This window comes from Petromyzon marinus, chromosome 34, assembly GCF_048934315.1.
Source record: "Petromyzon marinus isolate PM22_M1 ecotype Great Lakes invasive population chromosome 34, UKy_Petmar_22M1.pri1.0, whole genome shotgun sequence".
Taxonomy (NCBI): domain Eukaryota; kingdom Metazoa; phylum Chordata; class Hyperoartia; order Petromyzontiformes; family Petromyzontidae; genus Petromyzon; species Petromyzon marinus.
This window is the reverse complement of record NC_133700.1, coordinates 11,124,104-11,151,567: the sequence shown is the minus strand read 5'-3', so window position 1 is coordinate 11,151,567 and position 27,464 is coordinate 11,124,104. Positions and strand designations below refer to the sequence as shown.

The following is a 27,464-nucleotide window of genomic DNA, read 5'->3' as shown; positions in this document are numbered from 1 at the left end:
GCCACTGGTGAAGGAGGGGAGAGGGGGAGACCAACAACAGCAACAACAACACGCTTGCTCTTGGCGCCCGTGGGGAAAGGAGCTCGTCTCGCTCTCTCTCGTCAATGCAGATCCCAAAGCGTGCGTCCGTACACAATGCATTCCTGATTGCAACTTATGAAGATCAATCGAGATATCAAGAAATCGCCAACGGCTACTTAAACGGTAAGGGTTGTGATCTTTACAACTTAGGAAGGCAAGGAAACGACTTAGTTCCTACGCAATGCACGACTCTAGCTCACGGAGCCCAGACTAAGGCACCAGTGGGATTGTCAAGGTTCTGTGTGTATTGCTTGGGGCAGGTTGCAAGAGCCAGACTTTTAGGATACTGGGGGTCCAGGTGTTAATCGCCGCGGCTCTGCCACACTAAGCCACCTTTAGGGTCATTGAAATGCAGTCTTCATGTCCGAGGCTCAGATATTTTTTTTTTAGAAAGGCATCATTCGCGCAAAACTATTTGGTTACAATGTTTCACAGGCCGCAATTTTAATCTTAAGAGATCAGGCCCGCTCGAACGTCGCGGGACAGAGCCTGCCTCGCCTGGCCCCGGAGCCCACGGTCACCCTCGCCTCCCCCGGCAGCGGCTCTAGGCGAGACCGAGGCCGCCGGCAAACGAAAAATCCAGAGCGATATCGCGAGACACTCACCACCGCGATGTTTTGTGCCGAGGGGAGATTGTTGACAAATTTCGACTCTAAAGCAACAACGCTGCGCTGCTGCGCTTGGATTACCCCGGCTATGAGATGTTATTGTTCGTAAAGCCGTCTCAATGTTGTGAAGCGGTAACCTGCAGTGACGTCACGCACTGACGTCATCGTACGTGGTGGCCATTACGTCACCCCGCGTTCGGGCGCTAAGGAATAAGGTGAATTATTTGGAAGGCGTTTCACGTTTTTACGGCACCTTTTAAAATAATAGTACCCTGTTCGAGTATAATCGATATGAAAGTGTGCCGTTACTTTGTTGTAATGGTACTTAAAGCACAGCCGACTTTAATATAGGTTTTATTATAAAAGCATAATGAAGTTATTAGTACAACTGTAATATTATATTCGGTGCAAGTACTTCGTTATACGAAACGGCGCATACTGCATTGCTAACATTCACACTTTCTCAAAGTGCGCCCGGGGTAAAATAAATAAATAAAGTTTGAAAAAAATTGGGGTGCACTTTGCAAAAGCGCGCTAGCCAATGGGAAGCCGCCGTTGACCGCGGACCGCTACGAGGCCACCCACTTGGGCGCTTTATAGCCCTCCGCGCCCTCTGCCGGCGCTATTTCCACACCCCCCCCACCCACCCCGCACCTCCCTACGCTGCCGATCTGCGTCCGTGATGCGGACCGGAGGCGTGTGTCCCGCCGCGCGCGCGTCGTGCCGTAGTCCGTGACGAGGTGAGTGTTGGTTACGTCGCTCGTGACTCCGCGTGCGCGTGGTGTGCTCGGGGATTTTTTTGGCGGGAGTTGCGGTGTCTCTTGTGTTGTGTGTTGTGTGTTTGCGCGCGTGCGTGTCTCTCGTGTCTTTGTGCGAGCGAGCGCGTCCGTTGTGTTGTTGGCGGTTCGAATAGAGCAACAATAGATGGACAACATCTACGACCGACACGAGAAGAAGCGGCGGCGGCAGTGGCAGTAGCAGTAGCGACGGAGGCCACGAGCGGCGTTTAGGCTCGAGCCCTGAGCGTGCTGGCAGATAATGTGATAGTTGTGTAGTACGTCGAGTACTCGTACATACCGCAATAGTACTACTAATACACATTGTACGTAGTCATACTACAGGGCCCCACGTGGGTACGTGGGGCCCTGTGGTACTATCGCAGTGTCTAGTACACGATAGTACGTACAGTAAATACTAATACATGCACAGTACTGTTGTATCACAGTCTACATACTAATAGAGTACGTTACGTAGGCCTAACATAGTACATATAATGGGTAATTGCTGGAGGTTTGTAGGATACGAATTGTGTGTGGCACATACTAATTATACATTTCCAGTAGGACATGGCACTGTAATATACATTGTATGCATGTAGCCGTACATCGTACTCCACGTGCGTATATGAAGTATAATACTCAGTGTTATATGCACCAGTGAACGATAATACATACAATATGGCATAGTATATAGTCATAATATACAATGCATGTAGATACATATAATGGCGACAGGACTTAGCACAAATAAGTGTGTTACATACTAATGCTTTTACATGCACAATAGTACTTGGTAATGTGCAATATTACACGATACATAGTTCCATTACAAACCGTACACATTACTATAAACCATATACAGTATATATGGGCCATCAACAGCATTATGCAGTCCAACATATTACATCTATTACAATACATACAAGTATATCCACAGAAGTACATTACTCTAAACCATATAGTGTACAAATTGCGTTGTGGTCAACTCGAGTCCGACAACACTCTAGTACACACTGATGTTAATGCGTACACAATAGCACGTAGTAATACACTTAAATATCATTGTAACGTGCAATATTGACTTACAGCTTTGGTGACTGCAGGATTTCATATTCTTTGGTTCTTTCGGTAAAGTTTTTTTTATTTTCTTTGAACCTATTTACGTGACTTTACCGAAAGACCCAAAGAATATGAAAAATGCAATATTGCTACTACACAGGCATACTACACGATAGTACACTAATACATGCTCTTAGTAATAAACTACCATGTAATATATAGCATGCATGTGGGCAATACGATTTCCTTTACAATAGGATGGTGAAGTACACACACAATACTAATGCTTATTAGGCAATATAACAGTACCGTACATAGAGTACTATATGCATAACACATACTGCCAACTATAGTTAGAACTGCAGTATTTTGTCCCAAGACACGTGGTAATATATTTCACAATATTACATGCTATATAGTCATAGATGGCACTTGGAGTTTTAACTCTAGTATAAATCTATACAGGAATTACATGAAGGAGATGTCATAGGTCTCGCACGCAAGTTGAGAAATTTGTAAATGCCCCCCCCAATAAGTAAATGCCCCCCCCCATTACACACAGACTAATGATACCTCGGTAGCTTTTATGGGCAGATGATGTGTGACGACTGGAGCGCTGCAGTTAACTACAATACAATATCACTTGCTCAGAAAGGATGTGGGCAAATTATTCGTGGTGATTGTACGACCACGTGTCAACGTCCAACGAAAACCTCGATTCTAGTTGATCACAGCAAGTTTCTGTGAATATTTTAACAGGCAAGGTCTGTGTGTAACACACCATTGCCCAGTATGGGGCCAGGCTTGTGGGATCCTCTGATGGGCCTTACCCGGTAGAATAAAAACAACGAGTTATAGTTAGTTGTAATCTCCCAACATTTTGAAGACTTGCAACGCTCGCAGTCCCACGCGATGGCGATGATGTCACAGGAAACCGATTGTGATGTGTGTTTGGTGATGGAATGAGACGAAAATGCAGTGGGAGGTGGAGGGGTGGGTAGCCGAGTCGTTGGGTTCCAGGTTGCGATCAGGCGCTCGGCATTGCCAAGTATTGAGCCTGCGAGTCGGACCCAAAACGTTCTCAGAACGTAGTTTTTTTGAGCAATAAATTTCTCCCTTTGTGAGTACTGCCGCTAGCAGCCCTTAACCTTTGCTACTTTCTGGCATGTGTGTAATATAAATACAATGTGTTGCTAAGGTATGTATGATTGAACTTATTTCGCACCGGACTTAGCCAGTCGTGCTCATCGGAGGTGCGGGGGAAGGACATCAAACTATAACACTAAAAGCAATTCTAAAGAAAATGATTTTGCAGTCTAGATTCAAAAGTGTATAGCTGCAGTGGCTTGCCATACTTCCAATTACTTTGGCTACGTTATACATGCGTTTTGACTGTTGGGAAGCTTCTTTGAAAAGGTAGCAAAATAAAACTACAAGCTACTAAACATGTTTTAGCAAGAAATACCGATAAGCTCCTTGGAAAAAAAGTAAAGTTACTGCAAGGAAGGTTGCGTGTGTTGCCGGCCTAATTTTAAACTGCTCCACTTTTAAAATGCATCATGCACGACATTGCTGGATATAACGTTATAAATGCAGGACACCATAAACAATGATGACCCTTAAGTCGGTTAAGCTATATTGTGAGCTTTCATTACGCAGACTTAGTGATTTAACTCATGGCCGTAATTATAATATATATTGGGGGGGGGGGGGGGGATGTGTCCCCGATATTCAATATTCAAATACACTGAAAATGACCCCCCCAAATATATTGCTATAAAATTTATTTATGTTTAAATGATTGTGGTTATGGTTGTACTTGATTAATCCCTGATCTCTGCCATTCCGTACAATGAAACAAGAAAAGTTAAGAAAAAACCCAGCAATGTAATACAATACACTATTAGACATTATTGTAAATAAATACATTAAAAAGTCCATCCTATGTGTTAGTGAATGTTTTAATATTTTAGGCAGGAAATGAGTTTCAAATTTAGATTTTTTTTCTGGGGGGGAGGGGGGGGGACCTGGACGATTTGGTCCCCCCCAATTTTGACTTGATGTCTATGGCCTTGATTTCAATACGACGGCGCTCGTCTCGTTTGCCTCCTGTGCGACTGCTGGGCACGGCGCTGCCACCAATTGCAAAGCGGCGCCGTTGTTCACGGTAATGCAGCCGCGCGGACGTCGCTCGCTCAGCAAATAAAACGTAAACAAACAAAATGCACGGAAATTTAATGGCAAAAGTGCCACGGTTAAGAACGGGAGTGTATGTTAGTCTGTTGAACTTCTTTCGCACCGTACGTAGACATCGCGTGTGCATCCGCGCCGTTATGGTAATGTAGCCGCGCGATCATCGCTCGCTCCATACGTTAGACGTAAAGATTGCTCGGAAATTAATGGTAAAAGTAAAATGTTTATATTGAACTTTCACATTTGGCTGCATAAGGCGCGAAACAATGTAACTTTTATAATACATTTCCATGCATTTATGTAGAATTGGCCTTAACAAAAACTCGCATTTTTAAGTCTCGACACACGTGGCCGATAACTTAGTCGTTTTTACGCCAGATGTGTGCAAAAAAATCGTCATTTTCAATGGCATCAAAATCAACTAACAGAACTTTGTCAAAATTGTGAGTGGGACTCGTATTCCCACAGATAACAACCCTGCCAAATGTCCTTGTTGAGTGCCAGCACTGATGCAACTGTAGACACGTGTAGAGAATGGTAGTGCAGTAGCAGTTGTGTATGTTTGTGTCCAAGTCAATTCAGAGCTAGGTTAGCGAGGGCCTCCTCTGCACGCCCATATACCAGTAAAACCTTGGATTGCGAGCATTATTCGTTCCGGAAACGTGTTTGTAATCCAAAGCACTCGTATATCAGAGCACCTGTATTATATCAGTTGTGATCACGTGACACTCGGCAGACAGTTAATGCGTACTGCTCGTATTGCAAGACCCTCGCTCGTTTTATCAAATTAATATTTATTTAAAAAAATTGCTCGTCTTGCAAAACACTCGCAGACCAAGTTACTCGCAATCCAAGGGTTTACTGTATATTATTTTGTCTAACCAGCTGAGAACTCGAAGAGTCGAGTGGAGTCTTGCAAGACGGAGCTGGGTTACCAATATCATGAATGCAAAACAAATAAAATAAAGTACCCCGCAGCAATGAAGCGTCTTAAAACATCTAACCAAAAAACAACTGTTACATGAGAAATATAAAAGATTGCAGGTTGTTAAGTAATACATTACAAACCTATAGCCTGTCCAAGGACAGGGGTTATTGCAGTAAATCTGAAACATTCAAGCGAAAAGCAGACTTCGTCATTCATTGCATCCATTCGTGTGCAATGCGTAAGGCCGCGGTGACACAGACCTATTGCATTTATAAAGGTTACAATCACTTGTTCATCATGACGTCCTTTTTACTTCGATGTCTCAACAGCGTCACGAAGATCACGTGACGTGAGGGTTCTGCCTTTGTAGTGAGGGTTGTAAGTTGACGCCGAGGAGGGGGGAGGAGGCACCTCGGCCCCCCTCCCATGTGGAGTGACGTCACCTGCTAATGATTATCAATGAGCGGGGGGGTCCATTTGGTGGACGTTTTGATGATCTGTGACTTTACCGAAAGACCCAAAGAATATGGACATCACCTGCTCATAATCATTAATGAGGGGGGCTGTTGGATGTGGAGTGACGTCACCTGCTCGTGAATATTAATGAGGGGGGGTCCATGTGGAGGAGCCCACCTGTTCATGATTATTAATGAGGGGGGCTAGTCGCCGTCGGGTGATGTCACGCGCGTTACGCACAGACATTCTTGGCTGATTATAGTAGTAAATACATTGGGTTGCGAGAGGTGCCTAATACCAGAGTAGTGTACGGTGTACACTCGTATATATGTATATACAGTCTTGTAATATTTAAACAATGTATAGCGGTGCATAGTGGTATTGTACATGATACAGTGAGGGAAAAAAGTATTTGATCCCCTGCTGATTTTGGACGTTTGCCCGCTGACAAATAAATGATCAGTCTATAATTTTAATGGTAGGTTTATTTGAACAGTGAGAGACAGAATAACAACAACAAAATCCAGAAAAACGCATGTCAAAAATTTTATAAATTGATTTGCATTTTAGTGAGGGAAATAAGTATTTGACCCCCTCTCAATCAGAAAGATTTCTGGCTCCCAGGTGTATGTTATGCAGGTAACGAGCTTAAAGGGAGTGCCCGTAATCTCAGCTTGTTACCTGTATAAAAGACACCTGTCCACAGAAGCAATCAATCAATCAGATTCCAAACTCTCCACCATGGCCAAGACCAAAGAGCTCTCCAAAGATGTCAGGGACAGGATTGTAGACCTACACAAGGCTGGAATGGGCTACAAGACCATTGCCAAGCAGCTTGGTGAGAAGGTGACAACAGTTGGTGCGATTATAAGCAAATGGAAGAAACACAAAAGAACTGTCAATCTCCCTCGGCCTGGGGCTCCATGCAAGATCTCACCTCGTGGAGTTGCAATGATCATGAGAACGGTGAGGAACCAGCCCAGAACTACACGGGAGGATCTTTTCAATGATCTCAAGGAAGCTGGGACCATAGTCACCAAGAAAACAATTGGTAACACACTACGCCGTGAAGGACTGAAATCCTGCAGCGCCCGCATGGTCCCTCTGCTCAAGAAAGCACATATACATGCCCGTCTGAAGTTTGCCAATGAACATCTGAATGATTCAGAGGACAACTGGGTGAAAGTGTTGTGGTCAGATGAGACTAAAATGGAGCTCTTTGGCATCAACTCAACTCGCCGTGTTTGGAGGAGGAGGAATGCTGCCTATGACCCCAAGAACCCCATCCCCACCGTCAAACATGGAGGTGGAAACATTATGCTTTTGGGGTGTTTTTCTGCTAAGGGGACAGGACAACTTCACCGCATCAAAGGGACGATGAACGGGGCCATGTACCGTCAAATCATGGGTGAGAACCTCCTTCCCTCAGCCAGGGCATTGAAAATGGGTCGTGGATGGGTATTCCAGCATGACAATGACCCACAACACATGGCCAAGGCAACAAAGGAGTGGCTCAAGAAGAAGCACATTAAGGTCCTGGAGTGGCCTAGCCAGTCTCCAGACCTTAATCCCATAGAAAATCTGCAGAGGGAGCTGAAGGTTCGAGTTGCCAAACGTCAGCCTCGAAACCTTAATGACTTGGAGAAGATCTTCAAAGAGGAGTGGGACAAAATCCCTCCTGAGATGTGTGCAAACCTGGTGGCCAACTACAAGAAACGTCTGACCTCTGATTGCCAACAAGGGTTTTGCCACCAAGTACTAAGTCATGTTTTGCAGAGGGGTCAAATACTTATTTCCCTCATTAAAATGCAAATCAATTCATAACATTTTTGACATGCGTTTGTCTGGATTTTGTTATTCTACCTCCCACTTTTCAAATAAACCTACCATTAAAATTATAGACTGATCATTTCTTTGTCAGTGGGCAAATGTACAAAATCAGCAGGGGATCAAATACGTTTTTCCCTCACTGTATGTACATGAGTATATCGTCATTATGTCAGACACTAGCACATGGACAGTGAGGGATTCTAAACAGACTAGTGCTTGTGTACACAATAGAGAAGGGCATAGTACACAGGAGTGCAGTACTAATTTACACGGTAGTACCTACCATTAGACATGTTAGAACAGTACATAGTCATACACACTGATACATACAGCATATGGAGTAGCTTGTACAAACTCGTAGCTCGTACATACAAGTACACAAATACGATAGTACGTACACACAAATACCTAGTCGTACTCTACACATACAGACGTGGGTGATGTTTCTTACAAACTGATACATCCTATTATATACACATTGGTACTCACAATATAATGAATGGGTACAATCGAGTCAAACTAAATGCATCGGGACACAAAAGCAACGAAACAGACACATTGTGATAGAGCTTAGCACATATACATAACAATGCGTACACACATGTACACACTACTAAAGCATATACTGAATTTAAAACCTCAAAGTTAATGATGAAGGTTACCCCAATACACACACACGCTGATATTAGACGCACACTTAAGATGTTTTCGAAGACTGCCGCCAAATTGTAGATATCACCAGTCGCACATGTCATTATCTGCCTGCCTCGTTTTATTTGTATATAGTTATTGGCTCGCATACAAACGCGCATGAATGTTTGCAATGCATTGCTTGTATCAGCCACCGATAAGAGGCCTCGGCATTTTTTTGTTGTATTTTATCAATTTGCACAATGGGGGGGGGGGGGGGGGGTGGGAATGTGTTTCCACTTGTCGAGAAAGCTAAGGCAATAGGTCACTTTATACATAATTCGTCATATTTAACACAAAGTTATGATTTGCAGGTCTACCGATATTAACGCATTGCTGTGTTGATGAATATTGTACTTTATTCTCGAACGCCATAACCCTAAATATTCCACTGAGGAAGGCGCTGCATTGGGATGTTTGGCCAATTTCATCGATACGTGTTTTGGCATGCAGAGTCCACGGAGGGAATGCCATGCCTCCGAAGGGGCAACGCTTAAAAGTTCTGCACAGATATATTCAAGAATCCATTGTGCTGCCATCTCGTGGTCAAGTCGCAACTTGCAGTCTTGTATGCAAATCTATGTCGTATATACAGTTAGTCCGCGAGTTGTCTCGTGGACGCGTTTTCCGGGTTGCAGTTTAAGCGCTCTTGCCATAAAGTAGATATTTACGGTGCTCCTCTCTCATCGAGGGCCAGTGACCCAGTACCCGTGGTACTGTGAACATGTTGCCAAGTAAACCAATTTGTTTTAGCCGCCCACCCCCACCCGCCGCCACCATTATGTCAGACCGAAGAGAGTCGACGTGGAGAGTGTATAGGACAGAACTGGATGTTTGCTCGGCCATGTGGCGCTACATGAACAAAATTGGTGAAGTTGACGCGTGGTTGCTCGCTGGCTTGGCACGTGTTCTTGTGCTTAGCGGCCACTGCTCGGTGAACCACGTCCCCCCTTCCTTGAGGTTTGACCCAGTTGTCATTCAGATATTCCACGTACGGCTTAGTGCTTGCAGTGTACCAAGCGGTGTACACCGCTAGACCCACGTAGAAAATGCTACTTGTATACGTTACTTGTTATTTGTTTGGCCAGGTAGTACACTGTGTGTTTGTGTTTACGTACGAGCCATAGATTTCTCTCGTGTCCGGTTTCCTTGTATTTCTGCAATGTGATGCAGGTGTGTGGGACTATTGTTACTCGTACTCATTAACTTGACATCTTGCCCTTGTTAATCCACTACTGGGTGAAGGCCTCTCCATGTTCTGTCGGTCACGGGGCTTGTTTGCCCATACTTCACCATGCTGGTAGTGTAGGTTGGTGAAGGGTTAAATAGGCCCACGTTAGAGATCACTCGCCACTGACGGTAGCCTTGACCGGGAAATCAAAGCTCGGTTTCCAGGTTAATAGCGTGTTGTGCTTGCCAATGCACCACCACTCCACCCTTGGGAAGTTTAGTGCAGTGCTCACTATTTACTTGTCATACATGACACTAATTACAATTAATACTGCCGTTTTACTATTCTATTATTGAATGTCCATGAGAGCAAAGTTGGCAAAGCAGCATTTGCTCTCACTCATAAGATCAAAAGTTCATATCCTGGTCATTCTCAATCATACTCATTCTATATTTACCTGATAAGACCTCACGGAGTCAATGGTATATTTTCAGGAGGGGGTAGTGCATTGGGATGTTTGGCAATTGACATTTTTAAGGTGTGTGTTTTGTGGATGTGATTCATCCCCATTACTCCTGATATATTTGAGGTTGATGAGTTGAAAATACTTATTGGGAAGGCAGTAGTGGTTGTTGTATTTATAGTATAACTTTTCACCACTGGCTTGGAATGAAAAATTTACATGGGTAAATGGGCAGCCCTTGTGTTGTTCCACTGTGGAGGAGGGCCTTGCCGCACCGTGTGGGTCATGTAGGCAAGGCTCTGACCAAAATTTCACTGCTTGTTGGTGAAGGTGGGAGACCATGCATGTGGGGGCATAGAAGTATCAATAGTACAATCATGTATTTTGCTGCATTAGCCTCTATCGCCCATCACTTAACCCTTGCAAGCCTTATTACCATCTGTTTGTGTGCGGTGTTAGCATATTTCATGATATTAATATCCTAACAATAATGATAATTCTCTTTTTTACAGGAAAGCTTTGAATCCTAATAATTTTCCATGAACTTCTTGCATTGGGGGGTTTGAGAAATTCTTATTTAACAAGTGTTTTGTGTGTGTGGGAGTTATCTGGAGAAAACCCTGGGATAATATTTCAAGCTCTCCAGAGATGGGAACTTGAACCCACTTCCTGTACTACTATCTAGTGGCCACTGCAGCTGTGGGTTTTGGAAGTGTTAAAAATCCACGTGATCCACCATCTCTTGCCTCCAAAACCGCTGGATCACAAGGCGTGTGTGCACCACGCCCAGCTGTAATGATATTGATTGTCATGCTTGTGTAACAAAGTGGTTAGCCAGTGGTGTGTGCGGTTTTATTGTCTGTATTGAAGTCCTCGATTTTACTTGAACTGACTTGAAAACGAGTTCAGGGATGTCACCTTCCAGGTCGTACCCTGATGGGATAATTGAAGCTTTGCTAACTGAATTTGAGTACTGGATAGGATGTTTCTTCACCTCATTGCATATATAGTAGCTCAACTGTCATATAATTGGTGATTAGATTAATACAGATTTAATGAAGATAAGTCGGTGGGGATATTGAGCCATATCGTTCCAACATGGTCTCTTGTTCAGTCCGAGGAGGTTCTGTTGGGGTGGAGCATTGGCTCATGAATTGCACCATGAAACCAGTGACGGTTTCATTACCGTCCATGGCGAACATCAATAGCAAGTGGTGTTTGAACTGGTACAGGGGGCCTCCCCTTTGTCAACCTGGACTGACCATGTGTGGTTTAGTATGGTAAAAAAACCCCACGTCCATCACAGAGGGGAGGCCTTCATCCTGTAAGTAGATTGAAAATAGGCAGATCATTATTCTCATACGCTGTTGATGGCAGTCTGAGATGAAGTGATTTCAACGATATTTAACTTTTGGTGTTTTAACATCTTAACACCTGTTTTGTTGCCAGAAAATAAGGGAAAAAAAGCTGTTATGATATTAAACTTGTCCGGAGTTTTGAGTTTGAACGATCGTTTTGAATGTTCGCCCTTCACCTCTCCGGCAACAAATCTATTCTATTATAATACAGATTTTGTTTTTGTATTTTTGAGATTTAAATTCCGTGCTGTAATCTCCATATATATAAAAGGCAAAGTTGTGGTTTTGTGTGTCTGTTCAAAATGTTTAGCGTACTTCCCGACATGCAACAAACTTGAAATTTGCCATGTGGGTACTTTCCAGACTGTACACCATGCAAAAATGATAAAATACGTCAAATCTGTCATGTGACCCGCGCATGTGGAAGCGTAACGCATTGTAGTGCAGTGGCTCGCGCGCTGCGCTACGAACCCGGCGACGCGAGTTCCATTCCCGCTCACGGCCACCACCGGTGACGATTATTTGAACCGGTCCTGGGCCTCCCCTAGGTCGAATCAGCCTCAAACGAGTCACTGGTGTGGTGTGTGAACATCGCTGCTGGGGAGACCAAGGCGGCCGGGCGTGGTGCATCCAAGTCCCGGGCGAAGCCGGGTCATAAAGCTAGTCTGGTATATATGCACAAGCGTGTGCACGATTCATAATTGTATGAAGGCACATTTATGGATTGTTTTTTTTTGTAAATGGACTAAATGTTGTTATATGCGTGTCTTGAGAAAATACGCGTAAAAACATTTTTGGGGTTTCCCATTTCCGCGTTCTTTGTGCTTTCAGGAAATTCCACATTCTTATGAGAACAAGTCTATCCCTACAGAATAGACGCACACGCCTGTGCATTCTTACATGGGACAGCATAACCAGTCGGGTCATTGCTATCCGCCGTGTGTGGGGAGAGACACGAAGATAACTGCCCACTGGCCAGGTGTCATAATGGTGATCTCAAATGAGAACAACCTTTGCCATGCTTTGTACAGTGTATTGAGGGGAGCCTTCGGGCAAGAGTTACCCCCCCCCTCCACCTCACTCGCACACACTCCCCCTCCTCCCATGTGTACTCGCTCACACCCAGCCATCCAGGCAGCCCTCTCTCCCCCCTCCATGCGCAGTCGTCGCCCTCTTGAAAGAAAACTATTTTTAAGCCCAATGATGCCCATGTGACTCACGCCGCTGACGTCAGCCGCGAGCAGTGTGTGCTGGGTTCAGCCCGCGTGACGTACGCACGCGTGTGTTTGTGTCCATGCCTTCGTCAAGGGCCCTCTCGTCGCTTTGCCCCGAACGGCGGCGTGTGCATTCTCGTGTGTGCATCATAAATGGGACAGGACGCTCGCGTGTAAACCGCACGAATGGCATTCGGTGCTGGACTCTGGGTGAGTCAGTGTCGTGACGCTGTCGTTACGTATTTGCATTACGCCCTTGTTGGTGCGTGTGGGTCTGGTTTTTCAGCACTTGTCACGCTGATGCAGTTTATAAACCTTGCTTGTCCCTAATGGTGTTTTGATTATGCTTTGACATTGATTTGATTGTAATATTTTTATTTCTGTATTGTACTGTTTTAATTTAATGGTGTGTTCAAAACAGTGGCAGTGCTGCTGCTGCACAGATTAGCTGTGGGGATGGGGCTGAATTTTACCACAATGTAGCCATTGTGTTAGTTTCTAACGTGGCTTGCGTACCTATTCAGATGGATGCCCTTGATTTTATCCAGGCGATATACCATTCAGAAATAGTATCTATTTCAATGCAGAGATTGCAGAACCCTGCTACCATGGTTGTTTATAGGAACAGTTGTTTACTTTTTTGGGATTGGGTTAACATACTGCTTCACAATAGATTACACTAAACAGGTATGATGGTTTTTTTTTGGGTCATATCCACAAACGTGCAACACACTTGATAGCAGACTGCATGTGTTAGTAATCCGGCACGGAAGTGTTTGACTGATGACAACTGGACTGTCAGTTCATTTGTCAAACTGGCTTACGGTGGAGTGTGATGTTGACGTCCCACCTGAGCACCTATCTCATAACGACTGAGCCCTGTCCTCCACCAGGCACAGGTGTGACTGGTGTGTGCATCCTGCGTGATGTAGATAAAATAGGGAATGGGAATTATAGACTGGAATGATGACGAGTGAGATTATAGAATGAGAAAGATATTTTCCATTCTCATTGTTGTGTTCTCATTTATTTATTACATTTATATCTTTCTCATTCTATATTCTCAACACAGAGCACAGGTGTGACTGCCATGTGTTCTGTGTGCGTGGTAGGTGGATGATGGAGACAGCAGAACCTACACAGGAAGTGAAGTCACAGGTATGTTACGAAGCTGGGATTGGTGGCGCATGCCTAATACAATGCTTCGGAGGCAGGGGTTGGTGGATCACACTGACTGACCACCTGCAATACAAATAAGCTGACTTTCTGTACGGCATCTTGAGTTGCGGTCATATTTGATGTTATCAAAACCAATTTTATTTGTATGCGTAGAACCTCAACTTTTTGGGCTGCAAGGTGGCCACAATAGTTGCCAGTATAGCAAATGGGTTTTCTGTTCATCTGTGTGCACCTTTTCAGTATTACCTCCTCGTATATTTGTTGGGTTTTCTCTGGGTTCTCCAATTTTCTCCTGCTTGCAAAATACTTGTTGACAAGTAATTGGTCAAACGTCACCATCCAGGATCATTCCGAAAAGGAGTTTTGAGCCTCGGTGAGGCTTTCCCGGATAAACAAATGGCATTGCATTACCTCCTACGCCATCAGCGTCACTTGTGAAGAGCTGGTATTGGGAATGATGTTATAAACGGATCATGTCACAAGTTCAGGAATAGACTTTGGATAAATATTGTGTAGGTGGCTTTCACCATGGTAATGTGGAATTTGCATCAACCGGCATGACAGCCTGTGAAGGATGAGTTCTCCCTCGATGCTTGTTCAAGCAGGAGACACTTTTGATTTTTGAGTGTAGAATAACGGAAATTTAATGAGCCAGTATTATTGAGGTGCTAGGTTTGGATCCATATTCTGTGTTGGTAGATTATAGACAGGAGTAGGTAATTTGCTGTTAGCTATAGCGAGAGGATGTCATCTACTGGCTGCAGATTCAGTGTTCCAGGTCGTCGACCTGGCTGAAATTAAGCTCTTGCCCACACGTGACGATTAAACCACGGTCCTCCGTTGTAGAGAGTTGATGGTGTCAGCCTCGTCGCCAACAACTGCATAACAACCATCATTTAAATTGTGGTCTGATGCAGCACATGATTAAAAATACGTTGGTTTCACTTGATACCCCTGTGGAGGGCATATAAAAGGGTTACCATGAGTGTGAATGAAGTGACTTGAAGTGAAGTCAAAAAACAGTTACGTGACGTTACCTTCCGAGGGCGATCTCGGATACAGGTTGGCGCACTGCACGTTGGGAGTTCTGATGGCAGCACAGTTGTAATGCAATTTGAACAAACGAACGCCATGAATAACAAGAGTTTGTTCGTCGCACATTGAGCGAGTGTTCCGTCACCGACTTTCCGAGAAGCGTGTTTAAATTTGCACCACCGTCCCAAGCAGATCAATATCACTGGTGGCGATGCGCATTGAGTTCTTCCATGCGAGCTCTGCGGACACCCAGCTTGCACAGACCAAATTGCCTTTGTACGTTTAGCGCCAGACGTGCGCCCTTTACTGATGCCTTAATGTACAAGATGCCTCATTGATATTGGTTCTGCTAAGGTAATAAGATGACGGTGGTTATGGTTTCTTGGTGATGGAGGGGGCGGGATGGTTTGCACACTGCGCTGTGAACCCAACAACCTGGTGCATGATGTTATGACCTCGTCTGAGGCACCGCCTTCATCAACCTGCACTGGCCAACGTGGTGAAGTATGGTCGTATGACCGTCTGGGCTTGTAGGTCATCATCCACAAGTGGATTATTGACAAAAAGATCGTAGAAAAATGATGGTGTGTGTGTATATATACATACTTGATTAGCGTGGAAGATTTTGTCGCGCCTCGACCTTCCTGTGGCAGAAATGAGAGTGAAGAATCAACACGGTTCAGGCAAATTGGCCCGAGACGTGAGAATGTTAAACACGAGCGATGTTTACCACAAGGGGTTTGAACCAGGAACGGTGGTAGCGGATGCGTGTGATCCAATGCCTTGGAGGTGGGTGGGGTTGGTAGATCGCACAGATGTTGTCGCGTTTTGGGCATCCCCAACCTGCAGGGCACCGAGGTAGCCAGTAGATGGCCGTAGAGTACGTAGGTTGTTGTGTTTTTGAGTGTTGCTGTATTTGAGTGTTACATTCCGTTGCGTGGGTTTCCTCCAGGCTCTGCTTTTCTCCCACACACAGAAATTCTCAAACAATTGTGCAGACATCCCAAGCACAGGACCCCACTGAAAAAAGTCTTGATACTCAGTGAGGATATTCTGGGTAACTAAAAAAACTGTTTTTATTATCACATACGCAGGCAACCTTCTCTCCCCAGCTCCTTCCCTATCCGACTGTCCCGCATTCTCCCGATCTTTCATTCTCACGTCCCTTGTCCTCTGCCGCCAGGCTGTGTCGGGTCCTGAGGTGACGGTCGTCCACCTGCCCGGAGGTCAGGAGGTGCAGGTACCAACGGTGATCCAGAACGCGCAGCCGTCCGTCATTCAGCCCCCGCAGATGCAAACGGTGCAGGTACGATTCACACGGGATGTTGCCGGTGGTGCGACACGGTGGCCAATTGCCGTCGTTCAAGCTGGGATTAAAATTGTAATGGATTACTTTGGTTTGGCCTCTTTAAAAATGACAGCCACCCTGACAACTTGCCTCCCGAAACACCCTTCAAGCCACACGCAGTGTGACGTGGCAGATGATGCTGATAATGACACCAAGCCCCGATTTAACGGAGATATAGAACCAATAAGAGTGGAGTAATAGATTAATTTAATTAATTGTATAGCTTAGCTATAATAATTTATCGTCAACCACGAGTCAATCTACTGAGCAGGATGAAGGCATCCCCTGGTGTCAACTCTGCTTTAAATGAGTACCTGGTTCATTCTGTAAACATGAGCAATGGGGAAACGAGTCCAACCAAGCGTGTTGCTGGCGACGCTGCCACCCCCCCCCCCCCCCCCCCAGCACGACTTGTGTTGGCCTTAATAGTTGCTCGCTACCACTCATTGCAGTTTATTAGGCTATACTAAAGTGGGATTCTTTGTACGTGTGTGTATTTATCGATTGGTGGTCTAGTGGTTCGCACACTACGCCTTGAAATCGGTGACCCGAGTTTGATTTCCGCTTATGGACAACATTGGGAACGAATATCTGAACTGGTCCTGGGCCTCCCCTAGGACGGCTGAGCCTTACGTATTTGCTGCGCTGTCTAACCATCATCACTGGGGAGGGGCAAAGGCGGCTGGGCATGGTGCTGGCCACCCACCCCCTCATATGCCGTGCCGGACATCATAGCGGCTCGGTAGCAGCACCTGCCCCAAAAGTCTGTTGGGGCAAAATGAGAGATCTTTGCCTTTATTTTTTTATTGGAGAGCACAGGTGGCACATCTGCCAGTTCAGTTAAATCATAAAATCTTGATCTGCCCTGTCTTGGCTCAAATGCCATGGTGGCTTCACAATCCCTTCGTGGTGGATGGTGGCAGCTGTTGCTGATTTTATTTTTTACCGATTGACCATTAATTCTGATTTGGAATTTGGATTTGTTTCGTTATTTGACGGCGCTATTAGGTGGCAGTCGCAACAGAGACCGACAACTCCAAGGAGGGCGCGCAGAACGCATTGGAGTTGCGCAAGCGCAAGGAGTTGCTCGCGCGCCGCCCATCGTTCAGGTGTGTATCAAACTGACCATGGGTTGGCAGAGTCCAGTTCCCAGCAGGGCCAGGGTCATTTACAATTACGTTCGCGTCAGTGGGAATATATTGTAAGAATTTTTTTAATGGAATTTATGATTGCAGCAAAAAACGCTGCTGTAATTATACTTATACAGTGGTACCTCGGAGATGGAACTTAATTCGTGCCAGAACCGTGTTTGAACACCGAGTCATTTTTCCCCATAAGAATGAATGGAAATAGCATTAATTGGTTCCCCACCCAAGGATGTGCCTATTATGGGCCATTTTTACACAGTTTACAATATTAAAATACAGTACAGTACATAAAATTCATAATAAAAGTTTTTGGGTTAGATCGCGTTATTTATAAATGTGTCGTAACCCTCCACCACCCGACACGGCCAATCAGCAAAAAAAGTGTCACGTTGACAAAAGACAAATAATTCACTACTTTAGCCCACCGGTGTGTTGAAGAGTGAATCCACAACATTTACAGTTTGAGTACGACGTTTCGCTGGTAATTACATCCAGCATCATCGGGCAATTCGCCAGAATGGTAAAGCCCTCACTTGCTCCCCGTCTTAAATAGAGCAGCAGGGTGACGTCATCATTTAACTCATTCAGGTGCAGTGATTTGAGGTGGGGGGGGGGGTATTGTAATTATATAATCGATTGGTAATCAGTCAATGGTTATGATTAGTAATGAGTTGTAGATTAGTAATTAGTTGTAATGTGTTATTGTGATTATATGCTACGTTAGTAATCCGTTAATTAGTATGTTTCCCCTGTAAGGAATTGTAATATGTATTATTTAATAATACGCTTCCAAGCCGCACTAAGCCTGTAGCTGTCAGAGCGATTAAAGTTATTTTTATTTCTCTCAATTTCAATGGATTCTTTAATTATTCTTTGCCAGTAATAATTAGTTTTACACACTTCAACGTTATCAAAATCAATTGAGTGTCCTTGTTGACAAGCATGTTCTGCCACTGCCGACAGTTGTGTTTGAGAATTTAATATTTCTTTGGTGTTCTTTTAGTCTTATGCTGATGTTACTTCCCGTCTGTCCAATATAGCATCTGCCACATAAATAATTACTCCGATATACACCTTCTGTTGATAATTTAGGTAATTCGACTTTAGTGCAAGATACTAGTTTTGTGTCGGTCACCCTGGGTACGCGTCTCGGCCCAAACCGGTTCTTTCCAGTTGTTCGACCTCCGAATTTTTGTTCGATGTCCGGGGCAAAAAATGGTCGAAAATTTTGTTCGATCACCGAATTGTTCGAGTTCTGGGGCGTTCGATCTCCGAGGCACCACTGTAATTGACCCTAGGTCCAGTTACTATTGTTCATAAGGCAACTGTGATCCGGCTGAAATGCGGTTTGGAGTTCTTGATTAGGTCTTAGGCTCGGGATTGTAAGCAGACGATGAGTGTCGCACAATGCGTATTGGAGTGGGAAACCACTTGGCTTGACTTTGCACCCTGGCAGTATCGAGATGCCAGCACAGTGACGATGAGCTTTAATAACGGTTAAACCAGCACTGCACATCTGGGACTCACTCCTGTTTACTAAAATAAATTTGACACGATCCATCTTCAGCCGTGATCAATCCACTGCTAAATGAAGGCTTCCCCTGCCATCACTGTCTTTGACCTGGGATGTAACAAACCACTTGGTATCTTGCACGAGCCGATTTCAATGTTCTTCCTCCGCGGTTGTAGGATTCAACGATATATATGAAACGCTACTTGACCAAACGATTATTAAGTTTTCCGTGGTCCATTTCTCCCCCACCACCGTCTTCCACAGGAAAATTTTCAACGAGATTTCAGCCGACGCGACAAACGTGGCTTCCACACTGGAGGAAAAGAGCGAGGAGGAGGGGGAGGGGGAGAGCCAGGCCAACTCGGCTGGTGGAACCCAAATCTCCTCCATCTTCCAAACCTCCGGGGGCCAGTACAGTACGACTCGCACGTGCACGCAAAGACAAACACCCCCAGTAGTATAGCCTTTAACAGACGGATCGGGCAAGTGCCGTATGCATGCACCGAGCAAGGCCGGCATGGCGCATGAGGTGGTGGTGTGGCCGCCATTGTTTCCCCAGCGCTGGTGTTTTCACGCACCACCAGTTGATAATTGAAAGCTCGTGAGGCCTCGGGGAGGCCCAGGACCAAGTCACATATCATGTTAACCACCGTGGAGAATATCGAACTCCGCTCTCCATATTCTTTGCGAGGTGTGGTAATCACTGCACGACCGCTCTTTAAACAAATAATCGACATGAACGCACAAGTGAATAGGGTGGAAATGAAGCATAAATTAAATTGACTTTATATAAATATATTAAGAAAAAACGTCCCCAAAGGGCATGCAAATGATACGCTAATTTATATTAGATTAATTAAAAAAAACTCTACAAACAAAACTACAACTAGATGGAATACCCTAAAACCAATATCAATGAGACCAAAAATATTTGTAATTATAATTGCATTCTTACCAATATTACTTATCATCAATGCATTTTCCTTCTCCCTGTAAGCTCTCTTATGAACACAGTAAAACGGCTTAAAGCTCAAATGGTGGTAAATTATCGACTCTGGGGGGGTGCGGGGAAGAGGGGGGTTGAAGGGGGGGGGGGAGTGTTGGGGGCATGAATAGTTAGGTTTGCAGATCTAAATCCGATCGCCCTGTCCGTCCTTGGCCTCGTTCACAGTTACCATCGGCCAAGGCGGAACCTTTCACCTCACCACAGCGGGGGGTGCCGAAGCGTTGCAAGGCCTGCAGGCCTTCGCCATCCCATCGTCCGGGACGGGGGGCGCATCCGGGCCGGCCACCATCCTTCAGTATGCGCAGACGTCCGACGGGCAGCCGGTGCTGCTGCAGGGAGGACAATTTGTGGTGCAAGGTACAGTGACGCGGTCCTTCGCTGACATTTGTGTGCCTAAATAAGTTCGACTGCATATGTAGGTGTTTGCATTGGTGCTGCTATGTGTTTTTTTTGGTTCTACCTCGCGCTATTTTGGATGATGTGCCACGTTCGCTTCGCGTGCTTCCAGAAGCGTCAAACACGTGGCGCGAAACGTCGGGCATCTTGCCGAACAACTCGCGGTGCAACCTGAAAACAAATCGGAGAGCTAGATGAGTTGTGGGTTTTTTTTTCCCCTATAATCAATTCAACCCTAATTCTCGATAGCTAAGTAGAGTTAAGCTTTGAATGAAAGACTGGCTCCGAATACGAGGTGTTGTAGGCTTGGTGTGTGATGGCCAGGAGATAGCAATGCAGAGCTTTGATTGTAGCAGAGCTTTGCGTGTCACACTGTCACATGCTGAGCACTCGGTTGTGGAATTGGCCAAACATTCCAACAATGATGCTTGGTAATGATTTCCAGGTTAAATAAGGTCATTGTAGCCAGTTGATAATTTTTTCGTTGAGAGGAATACAGTGAGGGAAAAAAAGTATTTGATCCCCTGCTGATTTTGTACGTTTGCCCACTGACAAAGAAATTATCAGTCTGTAATTTTAATGGTAGGTTTATTTGAACAGTGAGAGACAAAATAACAACAAAAAAATCCAGAAAAACGCATGTCAAAAATGTTATAAATTGATTGGCATTTTAATGAGGGAAGTAAGTATTTGACCCCCTCTCAATCAGATTTCTGGCTCCCAGGTGTCTTTTATACAGGTAACGAGCTGAGATTAGGAGCACACTCTTAAAGGAAGTGCTCCTAATCTCAGCTTGTTACCTGTATAAAAGACCTGTCCACAGAAGCAATCAATCAGATTCCAAACTCTCCACCATGGCCAAGACCAAAGAGCTCTCCAAGGATGTCGGCGACAAGATTCTAGACCTTCACAAGGCTCAAATGGGCTACAAGACCATTGCCAAGCAGCTTGGTGAGAAGGTGACAACAGTTGGTGCGATTATTCGCAAATGGAAGAAACACAAAAGAACTGTCAATCTCCCTCGACCTGGGGCTCCATGCAAGATCTCACCTCGTGGAGTTGCAATGATCATGAGAATGGTGAGGAATCAGCCCAGAACTACACGGGAGGATCTTGTCAATGATCTCAAGGCAGCTGGGACCATAGTCACCAAGAAAACAATTGGTAACACACTACGCCGTGAAGGACTGAAATCCTGCAGCGCCCGCAAGGTCCCCCTGCTCAAGAAAGCACATATACATGCCCGTCTGAAGTTTGCCAATGAACATCTGTGATTCAGAGGACAACTGGGTGAAAGTGTTGTGGTCAGTTGAGACCAAAATGGAGCTCTTTGGCATCAACTCAACTCGCCGTGTTTGGAGGAGGAGGAGGAATGCTGCCTATGACCCCAAGAACACCATCCCCACCGTCAAACATGGAGGTGGAAACATTATGCTTTGGAGGTGTTTTTTTGCTAAGGGGACAGGACAACTTCACGGCATCAAAGGGACGATGGACGGGGCCATGTACCGTCAAATCTTGGGTGAGAACCTCCTTCCCTCAGCCAGGGCATTGAAAATGGGTCGTGGATGGGTATTCCAGCATGACAATGACCCAAAACACACAGCCAAGGCAACAAAGGAGTGCCTCAAGAAGAAGCACATTGAGGTCCTGGAGTGGCCTAGCCAGTCTCCAGACCTTAATCCCATAGAAAATCTGTGGAGGGAGCTGAAGGTTCGAGTTGCCAAACGTCAGCCTCAACCTTAATGACTTGGAGAAGATCTGCAAAGAGGAGTGGGACAAAATCCCTCCTGAGATGTGTGCAAACCTGGTGGCCAATTACAAGAAACGTCTGACCTCTGTGATTGCCAACAAGGGTTTTGCCACCAAGTGCTAAGTCATGTTTTGCAGAGGGGTCAAATACTTATTTCCCTCATTAAAATGCAAATCAATTCATAACATTTTTGACATGCGTTTTTCTGGATTTTTTTTATGTTATTCTGTCTCTCACTGTTCAAATAAACCTACCATTAAAATTATAGACTGATCATTTCTTTGTCAGTGGGCAAACGTACAAGATCAGCTGGGGATCAAATACTTTTTTTCCCTCGCTGTAGTTTCTACAGCTCTAATTTAAGCAGCCAGATGGCTCCATTACAAACTGTTCAACTCCCTAATAGAAGGGTATGGGTTCAAATCCCAGGTTGTTAGTCAGGTTGGCCTATCGTACAGTTTCCACCACTGGTTCAGGATCTTTTAAAAGGTAATCAAAGTACTGGCCAACACTTGGATGTACGTGACATGTTTTCTAAATTTGTAAACAAGTATCACAAAATGAATCTTTAACACACTACCTTTTATTTTTTTAGAGTTTTCGTGCAAACCCCTCCACCCCCATTACAGACCGACGAACAAAGATAATGGATAAACGCTTTGAACCTTGGTTGGAAAGTGTTAAAAGTAGCAAATCACAAAACTTGTCATGTTAATGGTTGTGGAAATGTGACTTGCCGGCTAACTTCTTAATGCCCACAAAAACCCATCCCTCTGCTCTCACACCCTACTCTCTCTATCCACCCCCCTCCCCCACCCTGACCCCTCGCTGGTCGTGGTGATGATGATGACCACCTCCTGACCCTATTCGCTTGGCGCTTCGCTGAAAGCTGGGAACCTGCAGCAGAACATGGTGGTAGCGTCGCCAGCGAGCTCGCCATCAATTCACGAGGAGCCGGTGACACGCAAGAGAGAGATCCGGCTCATGAAGAACAGGTGTGGCACAGGACAGCAGGGGGTGGCAGTGGTGGGTGGGTAAATGGGTGTTCGAATATGTGGCTGGGTAGCACAGGATTATGTGGTGGGTGGGTAGGTAGAGGAGTGTGCCAGTCGATGGCTGGGTGGCTCAGAAGTCCGAGCACTGTGTGGGCACCGCTGAACATCTGGGTGGGACTCCCGGTTTTATCCATCTGTGGATTAAACCAAGTTCCCAAGTGTTGTGGGTTGATGGTCTTGGCTTGGTTGTCAATGACTGCATGGAAAAAAAAAACACTCAACATTACATTTGGTTCTGAACTTTATTTCACCAAACTATGAGAATTAAACATTGGTGTTCCTGTAATTTTTGTCACACCTCCATCTTCTGTAAATTATTAAATGTTTTCATGTTTAGATACTAACATTTTAAATAATAATTGTATGTAGGTAAATAAATATGTATTTAGTTGAGTAGATAGATGATTATTTTAATAAATAGATTGAGCGGTGAGTTTGTAGGTAATGAGATGTACTTTTGAGTAAAGTTATTGATGTGCTGTACATGGCGGTGTGTGCTTGCAATAGTGCTTTAAAGGCAGGGGTTGGTGAACCACAGAATTATCCACTTGCAGGAATATGAGGTGGCCAAGTATTTTGGTGACAAGATAATTCGAAAGCATACAACGTGTTTGGTTATGCCCTGCCGAATAATTTTGTTTTAGGTGGGTGGCAGACTTAAGATACTAGCCTGTAGGATCTTTCCTGCAACAGCTTTGATTCATTCGATATTAACAACTGGCAGTTGTGTATGTACAAACAGTTAGCACACAGGGGAGTGCATGTGCTGTGTCAAGTTACCCCAATTTTAACCCTTAGCACATGGTTCTGACCCATGACCTGCCAGCGAGCCTTCGCCAATGCACATCATCTCAAAGTGCACCTAACCTGGCACAAGCACCGTGGAGACATGACGATCGGTGGCAAACGGCGGTTGCAGTTGTATGTGTAATGTCAACAGCCGTCTTGTCAATCCACTGGTGGATGAGGTCTCCCCACGTCACTTGGTCGTCATGGGGGGCTTTTGGACTACATTTAGCCATGCTGGGCAGTGCGGGTTGGTGAAGGGGGGGGGAGTGTTCAGGACCGGTTCAGCTATCACTCGCCACTGATGTACATGTGGGAGCATAGACGTACAGTATGGAAATGAATTCTGCTCCATTTGCCTATCGCTGCCCACAACGTAGTCCTGCAGTGGCCTATAGACACCTCTCTGGTGTTTTGTGTTTTTCCATCCAAGAAATACCCAGGCTTGTAGCCTGCTTAGCTTGCTAATCTGACGAGACCGGGCGCATTGCAGGCAATTTGTTCGTTGGTCGTATATGCGTATGCCGGTGCCAATTTTGTCAACTCAAGTGCCCCCCCACCCACCCCCCCCCCCCCCTTTGCCATGTCGCACCGCAGGGAGGCGGCGAGGGAGTGCCGGCGGAAAAAAAAGGAGTACGTCAAGTGCCTGGAGAACCGGCTGGCCGTCCTGGAGAACCAGAACAAGACCCTGATCGAGGAGCTCAAGGCCCTCAAGGACCTGTACTGCCACAAGACCGACTAGCAGCATCGGCAGCAGCAACGGGCGCCGCCTGCGCTCAACCGCGGACCGACCGAGTGCAGGCCGCGCCAACGTTTACCTTTTTACACTGCGTTCTCGTCATTTTATTTCATTTTTGCATTTTGTCTCCGGAAAATTTTACTCTTAACCTGTCACTTGCTGAGAAGGCCAAATCTAAAGGAAGTGGTTTGGGGTGGGGGGGGGGGGGGAGGTTGGGGGAGGTGTGGGCGGTGTGGCGACTTCGCCGCACGTGATCGTGGAGCGTTTGCCGAGCTCCCGCGTGTAGCCCAGCGTCCACGGATTGACGGTGGGGTGGGTGGGGGGCGGTTGATCCAACCGTGAAGTCGCCCGGCGAACCTTGGGGCGTGGGAAGACGGAGGCGCCGAGGGAGAGGGACGGCCGGGGTTGAAGGTGCTCGTACCGAACACTGCGTGTGAGCCCCAGGCGAGGCTGATGCAGCCTGTGTGGTTTGTGTATCGGCACCACCTCAACGTTGCGCCTCCCCCCCCGGCTTCTCATCCTCAAGCTTTTTTTACGGATGGGAGTCGCCCGGCCTGCCCCCAACGCGTTACACATGTACCCTTTGGAACCGCTCCTGCACAACTTTCACTGCTTTTGTCGGCAAGGAAACAGACGACGGGGGGGGCGGGGGGGGGAACCCCATCCACGTGCACATGGCGCGTATATATATAACAGTGATGGACGTGCATGTCCTGGGATGCTGGGTTGGGCTTCAAATGTTCAAATGTAGATTCGCACCCCCCGCACCTCACCCCTTCTGAGGGCTGGCAGAATTTAGCAGCAGGAGGTGCTTAGAGATCGAGGTCATATCTCAAGTTTGGCGTTGAAGCAGAATGTTTAGGGGTCTTTTTTAGGGTTTGGGGACTTGGGGATTTAAATAACGGGAATATAGGACATTGCTCAGAACCACGCATGCCTAAACTAGTTTAGTATCAAAAGTCGAAGTGGTGGGAGTGGTTGGGAGTCTTGTAAGTGGGAATGGGAGGGGTTGGGGGTTACCAATAATTGCTCAAGTGGAGGCCCCAGTGATGAATTGAGCAAGTCCTTTGCAGGCCCTCGGCACCCAGCAACAGCAATTTTAGGTCGCTAAATGCGTGGCTGTGAACCCAGCAAGGAAGCCTCCGCGTTGGATTGGATTCATCATACGAGTTCTGCACGCCACTTTGGGAGTGCAGACCTTTTCGCCCTTTAGCTCGCGCTCATTTATTCAGGTGTTATTTTTACCATTTGTCAGTCGAGTAATATTACTTCGAATGAACCGTATTGGTTTCACGTGTGGACCTGTTGCCGATTTCATCACGAATGACGTCGCAACTCGCGCTGCCATTACTAATTCATACTTTATTTTTTTCCCCGTATGCTTTTGGTTTAGATGGAGATTGTGTCGCTCGAGCTGTACTTATATTGTTTGAATTATCATTGAATTGTAATGATTTCAATTGCATTTGAATATCAATCCTAATTGTTATTATTGGGTGGCTTTTTTATTTTATTTCTACCCTGGCGGGGCCACTTCTTGCCGATGTCATGGACGGCATGGGTGTTTGCGAGGGAGTTTAAACAAGCGTTTTCGTGCTAGGCCCAGATGTTAGTACTTGTAGTAGCTCTGTGATGCAGCAAAGAGAAATGAACGATGGGGAGGTGATATTAATTTTCCCATGTTTAGAAATCAATTTCCTGAATTATTTCGCTTATAAAACATGAGTGAAAAATACTGATTCACACTCTAGTGCTCTCTGGGGTGTGGTGGAGAATTGAGTGTGTGAGGTGGAGTCATTTTACTCATTTGGAAGGAATCGGTGATTCATTCCAATGTATCATTAATTTTTATATCTTCAAGCCTTTTATTAAACGATGAACACTGCTACCAATTACGTGCATTTCGGTATTTATGCTTGAATTAATGCACACACATAGTGTTTATGTTACCAACACTTACCAATACACATCGTTGGTGTAAAGGAGCAGATATAAAATTACTTGAAGTCAATTATTAGCCAAGGGTGCATAGACCATTGGTTATAAGTCACGGGGAAGCTCTCCCATTGGTCAAGTGTGTGTACCACGGACTTTGAGTATCAAACTATAATCCTGTCCCAAATGAACGATGCCCAATGGGGAACGATTTAGAGAATTGATTACTAAATACAGGGAAGTTAAGTTTCCGTTAAATGCTTTATTAACATCAAGGCAATAGCAGCCCGTGGTGGCTTGGGGAATCTCCACTTCACTCGGTCTGTCCACCCGTGTTCAGCGTAAACGCACGTTTTTTTTTTGCCTTTTCAGATGTGATCATCGATGGCCGTCTCGTAGTTTAGCGAAGGATAATTTATTCATTGTTGCCAGCTCATTACTTACTAAATGTGTGAACACTTTGTAAGTCCTTTAAGTTAGCTCCACAGTACAGTATTGACGAAATCACTTTTGCTTAAAATGAAAACATTCAAACACATGTTACAATTTTCAGATTTTATACATAAAATGTACGTATAAAAAATATATAAAAAAAGAGAATTACAGGCTGGTGCTTTTAATAATTTAGGATTTTAAGAAAATCGCTTGTGCCTTAGTGCTAGATTTTTTGGTTCGGCCAATGTACTAGTTTTTGTACCCCCCGCAAGCAGCATGATGTGATTAAAATGCATTTAAACAGGA

At 45.4% G+C, this 27,464-nt stretch overlaps 1 protein-coding gene across 8 annotated transcripts; it reads left to right on the top strand.

Annotated features, from left to right (window-relative positions):
• The first annotated feature begins 3 nt into the window (after positions 1 to 3).
• On the top strand, positions 4 to 27,464 carry LOC116948709 (cyclic AMP-responsive element-binding protein 1-like). Of its 8 annotated transcripts, none has more exons than XM_032965688.2 (9): positions 1,315 to 1,429; positions 13,943 to 13,988; positions 16,021 to 16,101; positions 16,228 to 16,350; positions 17,401 to 17,501; positions 19,318 to 19,469; positions 20,225 to 20,416; positions 23,098 to 23,203; positions 24,647 to 27,464. In XM_032965688.2, the coding sequence occupies exons 4-9, from the start codon at positions 16,336 to 16,338 to the stop codon at positions 24,789 to 24,791; spliced, it is 711 nt and encodes a 236-aa protein (XP_032821579.1). In that variant the 5' UTR covers positions 1,315 to 1,429; positions 13,943 to 13,988; positions 16,021 to 16,101; positions 16,228 to 16,335; the 3' UTR covers positions 24,792 to 27,464. The 8 variants fall into 8 exon arrangements, with proteins under 8 accessions (XP_032821578.1, XP_032821582.1, XP_032821576.1 ...); XM_032965686.2 differs by lacking the exons at positions 1,315 to 1,429; positions 16,021 to 16,101 and adding exons at positions 12,165 to 12,284; positions 12,925 to 13,040; XM_032965687.2 differs by lacking the exons at positions 1,315 to 1,429; positions 16,021 to 16,101 and adding an exon at positions 4 to 204.